The 11,079-nt window shown below is 46.7% G+C and overlaps 1 protein-coding gene across 1 annotated transcript; it reads left to right on the top strand.

Moving 5' to 3' along the window:
- The first annotated feature begins 3,235 nt into the window (after positions 1-3,235).
- On the top strand, positions 3,236-10,213 carry si:ch211-102c2.4 (uncharacterized protein LOC568178 homolog). Its single transcript, XM_038273882.1, has 4 exons — positions 3,236-3,317; positions 3,529-3,810; positions 9,110-9,199; positions 10,173-10,213. The coding sequence occupies exons 1-4, from the start codon at positions 3,281-3,283 to the stop codon at positions 10,211-10,213; spliced, it is 450 nt and encodes a 149-aa protein (XP_038129810.1). The 5' UTR covers positions 3,236-3,280.
- The last annotated feature ends 866 nt before the right edge of the window (positions 10,214-11,079 follow it).

Raw genomic sequence — 11,079 nt, 5'->3', positions numbered from 1 at the left:
ATTTGTTCGGAAACACTTGTACAAGTGCAAAGACAAAACTGCAAGTGGCAAAACACAGTTACATAGCCAAAAACAAATGAACAAAAGACGGCTACACGGAAAGGGAATGTCCCAGTGGCCGGATGTGACGTCACGACTACCCTGACTTGTAGTACAAACAGCTCAATCTGTAGTCCTCCTGCTTCACGTGAAAAGTCAGCGGCGTTCATTCCCTATAATGTATTTTTTTCCTATAAAAAGAAACTTTCTCTCACCTAAAATCTAACTTATGTAAAATGTGAATTTGTTTTTAAAAATTGTAACTTTTTTTTTCCAAAAAGATTTGTTTCATAAAATATAATTTTGTTTCTTTAAATGTTATTTTGTTTTTTATTTGTTAATGTGTTTTTGAATGGTAAATGTGTTTTGCACTTCTCAGCCACCGTAGTCTTTACCTCTAGGTAGATATTCACAGATAGATGTCCTCTGCAGGGACACTGTACCTCTTGGTAGATATTAATATATATATTAGGAGGAATCCCCACAGACCTCAGATCCCATCAGTCCTGGGGGGGGGGGTGTGTGGGCTCTGTGTTTACATCATCAACAGCTGGTGTTAAAATGCTGGATCAGTTTCCAGCTTCTGCTCTCCAGGCTCAGAGCTTCTGACTGTTAACTGCGGGCCGTTCTATCTGCCCAGAGAGTTCAGTGTGGTTAGCATCACTGCTGTTTATGTGCCCCCCATCGCTAACACTAAAGAGGCCATAAAGGCTCTATACCAGGCTATCTCTGAGCTCCAACCTGCACAGAGGCTGTTTCCATCATTGCTGGGGATTTTAACCAGGCTAACATGAAGACTGTTCTCCCTCATTTCTACCAACATGTGGACTTTGCAACTTGAGCACAAAACACGCTGGTTGTAGCCTACTCTAATATTAAAGATGCAGCCCCCCCCCCCCCCCCCCCCCCCCCCGCCCCCACCTCGGGTCATCAGACCACCTTCCTATCATGCCAATTTCTGCATACAGGCCCCAGCTGACCAGGGCTAAACCGACAGTTAAAGAGGTCAGAGTGTGGTCTGAGGGCGCCATGGAAACACTCCAAGATGTTTTGAATGCTCTGACTGGAACATCTTCAAGGCTGCAGCAACATATGATAACTTATTAAATATTGATGAGTCTGCCATGACTGTGTCAGCCTGCATCAACAAATGCATTGAGGATGTCAGCATCACAAAGAACATCACCACCCGGGCCAACCAACCACCCTGGATGAATGGAGAGGTTCAGATATCGCTAAAAACACCGAACTCAGCTTTCAAGTCTGGTGATAAATAGGCACTGAGAACAGCGGGTGGCGACTTAAACCATCAGATCAGGGAAGCAGAACCACAGCCAGAAGTTCCAGGATCTTTTCCACGATGACAGCAACACCAGGAGGATGAGGAAAGGCATTCGGATGATCACAGACTGCAACATACCCTCCCCCCCGGTAGATGCAGCAAACACTGATTTCCTAAATGAACTGAACAACTTCTTTGGAAGGTTTGAGGCACTAAACAGCCTCCAGCAGTGAAAGCTGTTCCACAGCAGGGGGAGGAGGCACTAAACCTGGACGCAGCTGAAGGGAGGAAAACTCTGAGGAGAGTCAACCCAAGGAAGGCCCCAGGGCCTGATAACACACCTGGGCAGGTGTATAAGGAGTGGTCAGATCAGCTGGCTGGTGTCCTCACAGACATCTTTAACACCTGGCTGGACCAATCCATAGTGCCAGCATGCTTCCCGTCTGCCTCCATTATTCCAGTCCCAAAGAAGCCTCAGGTCGCCTCCCTCAATGATTAGCGGCCTGTCGCTCTGACTCCCATCATGATGAAGTGCTTCCAAAGGCTGGTTAAAGAACACACCGTCTCCAGTCTGCCGCCAACATTCCACCCGTTCCAGTTCGCATACCGACGGAACCGCTCCACTGAGGACGCCATCTCTGCTGCTCTCCACCTGAGCCTGGCACACCTGGAGGAGAAGAACACCCACGATGGATGCTGTTCCTGGACTTCAGTTCAGCTTTCAGCACCATCATCCCACAGCATCTGATGGGCAAACTGGAACGGCTGGGCTTCAATACACCCCTCTGCTATTGGCTGCTAGACTTCCTCACCAACAGACCTCAGTCAGTCCGGGTCGGACCTCTGATGTCATCGGTCTAAGCCCCTCCCCTCAGGGCTGCGTCCTGAGCCCCCTGCCGTTCACCCTGATGACGCACGACTACGTCCCCAGGTTCACCACCGATCACATGGTGAAGTTTGCAGACGACACCACGGCGGTGGGCCTCATCAGAGACGACAACGACCTGGACTACAGAGAGGAGGTGGAGCAGCTGGTGGAGCAGAGATAACAGCCTGATCCTGAAGGTGGAGAAGACCAAGGAGATCATGGTGGACTTCAGGAAGAAGCGGCCTAACCACGCTCCACTGCTCATCAACAGCTCAGCTGTAGAGGTGGTCATTCATCACAGACACCCTCACCTGGACTGGAAACACCACCTCACTGGTCCAAAGGGCCCAGAAGCGCTTGGACTTCCTGCAGAGGATGACTTTTATTTGCTCCATGTTTTTTCTTTATGGAATGGAAATGTTCTGAAAGTTGCACTAAATGAAATGTCATTCTGTTTACACTCTGTTTTATACAGAATGACATTAAAAGTTGTCTCAGTCTAAGTCAGCATGACTTGAGGTAATTTTCGTTCTTGAGAGTTTGTCCAATCAGTCCACAGGTGTTTTGTGAGCCTGGAGAAGGCATTCAATTGTGTCCCTTGTTGCCCTTTGGGGGGCCTAGGGCCCATCTAGGGCCCATCTAGTCTCTGTACAAGCAAAGAAGGAGTTTAGATTTCTAGTTGCTGCTAATGGCCAGAGGGGGTCTAGTTCGGGGACCAGTGGATCTAGTCCATGCGTTTTGTGGAAGACGTTGTTCTTCTGGCTCCGTCCTACCTGGACCTACAGCAGGACGTGGAGCGGGTCAAAGCAGAATGAGAAGCAGCCTGAAGAACAATGGTCTCCTCCCAGTCTGAGGCTATGGTTCTGGTTCTCCACCACCAGGAGGTCATTTAAAGTCCCAGTCGATTCATTTCATAAGGCCCTGAAGCTAACCTTCACCCTAAACTAAAACATCCTTTATAAATAGCACGGAACAGATAGCAGCTCCGTGTGGTTAGACATTTCCTGTAGCTTGCTCACCTTATTTAGAGCTTCTCTTCCGCCAAACGTTGCCTTTCTATTTCAACTGGTCTACGTGCAAGACAACAGAAAATGCGTCTCTTAATTCTGGTGCTTGTTTTGGAAATGGGTGAGTGTCAAACTCATACCCAAATTGTTTCTGCTGATCTAACAATAGAACTTTCAGCATCTTTACTGTTATTTATCTTATTTAGAGAAAACAGCTTCAGCCGCTTACAAACTCCTTTAATTTTATAGAAATCATTTGTTCTCCGGATCATTTTCTTTCTTTTTTAGTGGAATGCTTTCAAATGATTTCAGAGTTTTCTGTCTGTGATCAGGTGACGCAGTGTTTTGGCAGAGGCTCTCCTGTCCCTACGAAGCAAAGCAGCAGGACCTGCTCAGGGTCCTCTGCAGGCGGACTTCTGCAGACTGCTGCTCGGGCCTCGCCTTCAGGCCCACCTCCCTGTCAGCTGATGGAGGCAACCTGAGGGTGACCCAGGACACACTGTCCTTCTCTGTGGAGCTGCTGCAGCCGACCACTAGAGAAGGAGTTTACTGGTGTGGCCTGTTGGGAAGAAATGACACCATCATCAAGCTGGCTGAAAGCTATTTTCACCACAGTGAGTAAAACTGAAGCTTAGCAGTGGATGGAAGACAGTTTTTTAACAGGTAGCAGACCTGAATCTAAGCACACGAGGAGAAACAAACTGCATCTGATGATGTAGAGAAATTAACAAACAGTCAAAGGAAACTAAAAAAAAAATGCCTTTAGTCTTAGTTTAAACCCACCAGAGAATCAACACTTTTACAGCATTTTCTGAGTATTTTTTCTTATAAGTTGTGAGAAATAAATGCTGCTTGTTTGATATTTGATTTAAACCGTAATAGAAAAGTAGAGATGAAATAAAAACTAGCAGTAGATTTGGAAACGTCCAGATCAAAAGCAGCAAGCTATTAAAATAGGTTAATGAAAGCGTTTTAGGAGAAGCGTTGGGACGGCCTGGAACAGCTCTGTAGTGTCAGAGGTCATTACATTTAATGAATCAACCACTGGCGGGTTAAGCCTAACCTAACCCCAACACGCCTCCCCTAAAACACGGGAGAGTCACAGTGCATCTCGTCTGCCATGCAGCATTTGACCACAGACTGCCTCCTGCAGTAATCTGCCATCTTGTGGGGTGTAGGTGTAGTTACAACTTAAAGTCCTGCTCAAAGTAACTTCTTGTACATTTTCTCTTTTAAAAAATAACAAATAAATTAATGTGATCTTAGCTTAGTATGCCACACATTCCCTGGCAGAAGATAATAGCTCCTATCATAACAAAATACTAAAAAATACTTCTAAGATTTTACCCAAACCCAAAAATCCAACATGAAAGTAAAGAAAGCTGAGGTGCATCTAAACAGACGCGAAGCCTGCTTCCTACATATGAGATGTTTGAGCAGCAGAGTCAGGTGTTCATCCGTCTCCTGTAGATTCTCCATATCCAGGTTGGCAGAAAGCTTGAGGGGAGATAGTTTATTGAAGGCTTCTTCCATATGAAACAGGAAGTCCTCCGCTGCCCCACGAGGTCCTCTACTGGTCTTCTGCTGCACCACTGGTCCTCCGCTGCCCCACTGGTCCTCCGCTGACCCACGAGGTCATCCGCTGCCCCACAAGGTCCTCTGCTGACCCACGAGGTCATCCGCTGACCCACATGGTCCTCCGCTGACCCACGAGGTCATCCGCTGACCCACATGGTCCTCCGCTGACTCACGAGGTCATCCGCTGCCCCACGAGGTCATCCGCTGCCCAACATGGTCCTCCGCTGACCCACATGGTCCTCCGCTGACCCACGAGGTCATCCGCTGCCCCAGGAGGTCATCCGCTGCCCCACAAGGTCATCCGCTGACCCACATGGTCCTCCGCTGACCCACGAGGTCATCCGCTGACCCACATGGTCCTCCGCTGACCCACGAGGTCTTCCGCTGCCCCACGAGGTCATCCGCTGACCCACATGGTCCTCCGCTGACTCACGAGGTCATCCGCTGCCCCACGAGGTCATCCGCTGCCCAACATGGTCCTCCGCTGACCCACATGGTCCTCCGCTGACCCACGAGGTCATCCGCTGCCCCACGAGGTCATCCGCTGACCCACATGGTCCTCCGCTGACCCACGAGGTCATCCGCTGACCCACGAGGTCATCCGCTGCCCCACGAGGTCATCCGCTGACCCACATGGTCCTCCGCTGCCCCACGAGGTCTTCAGCTGACCCAAGAGGTCTTCCTCTGACCCACGAGGTCTTCCGCTGCCCCACGAGGTCTTCCGCTGCCCCACCAGGTCTTCCTCTGACCCACCAGGTCTTCCGCTGCCCCACGAGGTCTTCCTCTGACCCACCAGGTCTTCCGCTGCCCCACGAGGTCTTCCGCTGCCCCACGAGGTCATCCGCTGCCCCACGTGGTCATCCGCTGCCCGGCGAGGTCATCCGCTACCCGGCGAGGTCATCCGCTGCCCCACGAGGTCATCCGCTGCCACACAAGGTCCTCTGCTGACCCACGAGGTCTTCCGCTGCCCCACGAGGTCTTCCGCTGACCCACGAGGTCTTCCTCTGACCCACGAGGTCTTCCGCTGCCCCACGAGGTTTTCCGCTGACCCACGAGGTCTTCCGCTGACCCACGAGGTCTTCCTCTGACCCACGAGGTCTTCCGCTGCCCCACGAGGTCTTCCTCTGACCCACCAGGTCTTCCGCTGCCCCACGAGGTCTTCCTCTGACCCACCAGGTCTTCCTCTGACCCACAAGGTCTTCCGCTGCCCCACGAGGTCCTCTAAAGCCTACAGTCCATCACAGCAGGACATTTTCCTTTCAGAGGAGAAAAGAGGCCCCTAACAGTGTCATTATATTCACCATGATCTGGAAGGGTGTGAGCACCATTCCTCTCTCTGGTCAATCCACTGGCTTTGACTTTCGCTGCCAGGATAAGCTGAATCTGGCGGTGAGTCTGAATGATTTCGCTGCACAGAGCTACCGGCTCCTTCCCAAACGGTTTGCTTCTCTTGAGGGTTTGGCAGCAGCGTCATCAGGAGTCCAGGCAGCCTCTATCATAGGAGGTAGAGTCGGTGGATCAGTGACTGTTTGCTTTTAATGTTGTAGAAGCCAATATGTACAAAGTCTGCATAAGAGAGGAAATGATGTGCGAGTGGGTTTCACCAGAAAAGGTTTTGACCGCTTGGCTGGGAAACGCTGTCAACCCACAGCTGGTTGTTTGCAGTGATGGGCAGTAGCGCCGCTACATGTAGCGAAGCTATTAGTTTAACTACATTTTCCAGTAGCTTGACCGTAGCGTCGCTGCTTTATTTATCAAGTAACTTTCCTGTAGCGACGTTATTGTTTTGATCAAATAGCGACGTAGCGTCCACAAACGCTACAAAATCCAGGGCATAACTAAGAAATGAAACCAGGTTTTCTATTTCTAAACAACAATCAGCCACAAAGCTACTGTAAAAAGCAGTTTCAGCTGACGCTCTTATAAGTGGCGTAGTAGCGGAGGCACACTCAGTAGGGTTAAACAAGCGCACCCTTTCCGAGTCTGTCGTTCTATTGGCTGGAAAGGTTGCTAGGCAACGATCCAACTGCAGTCTGAGAGAGAGCAAATCAAATCCACAAGCAGAGCCTACGGGTTTGCGAGCGTAACAGAGCGCGGTTTGTGCGCGAAGAGAAGGAGGCAAGCGAGAGGAGAAAATATCTGTGCAAGAAGCATTAAATCTGAGAGAAGAAACAAAGATTTGAGAAAGAAGAGAAAATATTTGAGAGAGAGCGCATGTTTTGAGTGTGAGCATTATAAGTTTTGAGAGCAAGAAGATGAAATTCTTTTCTCAAATTGAAATGATGTGCTCTTGGATTATGGCAGGATAATTCTCCCATATCTATGTGCCACTAAGATACTCTAATTAGAAATCTGTTTTTAGGCTGTGCACAGATAAGATTTTTTATGGAGGAACAGCTCTACCGTATATAAAATAAATACATAAATAAATAAATGCTCAATAAATAAATAAATAAGCATTCAATTAATTGCCTCCAAAAATACAATGAATAAATATGTAGGTAGAAATTAAATTATATGGTGAGACATATATATATGTATCTCTTAATTAGCTTCTTTATTTTTTCACCTTCTTTTGTAAACAGTTTTGTTTGTTACTTGAATCGACTGTTTAATTGAGGTCTGAAGAAGTTTTCTCTAAGGGAGACCCTAAAGAAATAAGATGCCTTTTTTAGGGTTTTGTTTTCCCTAGAGATGTCCATTGAATGCAAACTCATAGCCATGTCTCCATGTGTAGAACACTACACAGTACCTTTAATTTGGTTCTAATAACAGCAGATTGTTTACTAGTTTGTCTACTAGTAATTACTTTAGTTTTTATTTTAATATGCTGATCATAAAGCAATGTTTACACTGTGTTATGTCATTGGCTGATCTTTAATAAATGTTTTAACCAGTGATTCAGACTCATTTTGAATTGACATTAGGTTGGTACAACGTTAAGTAGCTTCTGATGTAGTTAAGCTACTTTTAACACATTAGTGTAACTTAGCTTGCTATAATTCTTTAGGTGGTAGCTTTTGTGTAGTGAAGCTTCATTTATTGTTGAGTAACTGATAGCTTAGCTCACTACACTGGACAAGTAGCTTGCCCAACACTGGTTGTTTGTATCAGTTTTTGTTTGATAAACAAGCAAAGTTGGAATAAATTGGGTTTTAACTGCAATAACAGCGTCTGGGCATTTCCTGTTTACCATCTCATCCCGGCAAATACGCCTCAACCGTAAGATTCCCGTACTCCATGAACCACGGATTATTTGAACGAGGCACATAAACCTGACATGGATTGAGGTGTTTAACAATATTTAATATTATGACGTTTAGCAGATCATCCATATTTAGACGGCGCCAAGTTTGCTGATCAAATGGGAACAAAATCCTTGGTTAAGTCAGAGCTTGTTAGAGAGTAGTTATAAAATGAACAGTTAAAAAGGCCCCTCAGTCATGGAGAAGCTGCAGAACATTTGAACTGAACTAATAGTGTAAATGGCAGCATGACGTCACTAAAGCGACATCTAAAGACAAACGTCAGAACCTTAACAGGCTGGCAATGGCGTAACTATCAGTAAGCAGAGACTGCAGGGGCCCCCGACCTATTAGGGGCCCCGTCACTGACACGATAGTGAGCCGTTTAAACACCAACAGCAAAGCCGACAGCGGGACTTCTAATTACTGTTAATAACTGTGTTTAGTTCATTAGACGGTTGGTTAAAAATACACTCATGTTTCAAACTGCAATCTTAAAAGAACGAGTATTTGAGTATTTTATTTTTTACACTACGACTTGGAATTATGGGTAATCCAGAGCCTAGATTGGGGTGTCATATGGGGCCCACCCAGATAATGTTATGTTGTTACGCCATTGCAGTCAGACGCTGGTGAGGCAGCGGCTAAAGGACCAAGTTAAAGGTTTCAGCGCTCTGTGGGGGCGGAGCTGCAAAGGTTTGATCGCTTCCGCCTGAGAAACACCGACTCCACAAGGAGCGAAGCTTCGACTTCCAACCTTCTACGGTTGTGACCAAAGTCTGAGCTCCAAGCTAACGTCTTGAGATGCTGCTTCACCGTTTCCTCATCATGCCGGTTATTTAGCACCGCCCCCCCCGGCCCTGCAGCAGGAACATCCTCCAGATGTGATGGGGGTCATGGCCAAAGATCTTCCCCTTAGATCCATCAGACCTTCACCAGAGCCTCTGCAAGCTTCACTCTGGCCTTCATGACATCACATCTAGAAACTGATAGATTTATTCTCTTCTCCTGATTCCACATCTGTAACATTTGAGAAAATATTCAAGAAGCTTCTGAAAGTAAGGCGTCTGTGTTTTTACGTTCTCTGCAGCGTCAGCCGCGTTCATCTGGAGCATCGGTCGCTGGATTGTGCTTCCTCTCCTGCCCATCGCCACCATGTCCACTCTGCTCTGCTCCAGACGTGAGTCCTTCCTGTTTTCCCAGATGTTTTCCAGCTGCAGCTGACTGCCGTCAATGAAATGACTGGAATTATTGTCTGAACTTTCATCATTTGCTTTAAGACGCCCTCTCACCTGAACACCGACTATTAATAAAACCACAATTATTCTGACTTTCCAGAAAGAAGAGGAGCCTGATGGCGAACCAGCAGGGGGCGCCCTAACTCAGCCGGCGTTCCAGAATCCATCCCAGCAGAGCCTGCCTGGGAAACCATCCTCTCAGAATCTAGAAATAAAAACTAAACTTCTCTTTTATGAAGAAATATGTTTGCATTTATTTGACAAACAGAGTCACACGGTGTAAAGATGAAATATGTGAAGAATCTGGATGAAGCCGTCTTTCCTAAAATCACTCAGGAATGTTTTTACTTTAGTGTGAACAGGATTTTAGAATAAAGCTCCTAAAATATGTAGATCTATGTGCTTTATTTCTACATTGCTGAAGTCTCATGCTGCCTTTGAAACTCATCCTGAAATCACATGAGAGTTTAGGACCAAGCTGCAGGTTTAACTTATGAGTGAAATTCACGTCTTTGTAAACTTTTATTTCTTGGGGGGGGGGGGGGGGTCGCTCTGGATGCATTTGTTTCCATGGAAACAGTATAAGCAGCTGCATGATGGGTCCGGCTGGGGGGGGTTCTGGGTCCGGCTGGGGGGGGGTTCTGGGTCCGGGTTAGGGTTCTGGGTCCCAACAGAAACATTTAGAACAAAAGCAATAAATAAAAGACAAAGTTTTAAAAGGCTGTTGAACATCAAACCATCCGATGACGCCGTTAAGGGTCCGGTATGATAGCCGGGCAGGTTCAGACCAGACTGAGACGGTTCTCTGGCTGGTTACCATGGTTACTATTTTAACCCGGACTGGTTGCTCTCAGACCAGGAGGGAGGGATCAGTTTACAGCTTTGCCTTCAACTTCATCCTCTGACCATGAGCAGGCCAGCCTCCTAATGAGTCACCCTATGACATCATCCAGTAAACGAGTCAGGGTTAGGGCCGTATGACATCATCCAGAGTTAATGAGTCACCGTATGACGTCAGAGTAAATGAGTCACCGTATGACGTCATCGAGTAAATGAGTCGCCGTATGACGTCATCCAGTAAATGAGTCACCGTATGACGTCATCCAGTAAATGAGTCACCGTATGACGTCATCCAGTAAATGAGTCACCGTATGACATCATCCAGAGTTAATGAGTCACTGTATGACATCATTCAGTTAATGAGTCACCGTATGACGTCATTCAGTTAATGAGTCACCATATGACATCATCCAGTTGAGTCACCGTATGACATCATCCAGAGTTAATGAGAAACTGTATGATGTCATCCAGAGTTAATGATTCACTGTATGACATCATCCAGTTAATGAGTCACTGTATGACATCATTCAGTTAATGAGTCACCGTATGACGTCATCCAGTAAATGAGTCACCGTATGACATCATCCAGAGTTAATGAGTCACTGTATGACATCATTCAGTTAATGAGTCACCGTATGACGTCATTCAGTTAATGAGTCACCATATGACATCATCCAGTTAATGAGTCACCGTATGACATCATCCAGAGTTAATGAGTAACTGTATGATGTCATCCAGAGTTAATGAGTCACTGTATGACATAATCCAGAGTTAATGAGTCACTGTATGACATCATCCAGTTAATGTCACTGTATGACATCATCCAGAGTTAATGAGTCACCGTATGACATCATCCAGTTAATGAGTCACCATATGACATCATCCAGAGTTAATGAGTAACTGTATGATGTCATCCAGAGTTAATGAGTCACTGTATGACATCATTCAGTTAATGAGTCACCGTATGATGTCATCCAGAGTT

The sequence above is a fragment of the Cyprinodon tularosa genome, unplaced genomic scaffold, assembly GCF_016077235.1.
Source record: "Cyprinodon tularosa strain WSP-4 unplaced genomic scaffold, ASM1607723v1 ctg896, whole genome shotgun sequence".
NCBI classification, from domain to species: Eukaryota; Metazoa; Chordata; class Actinopteri; order Cyprinodontiformes; family Cyprinodontidae; genus Cyprinodon; species Cyprinodon tularosa.
This window is presented reverse-complemented; position numbering and strand designations above follow the sequence as displayed.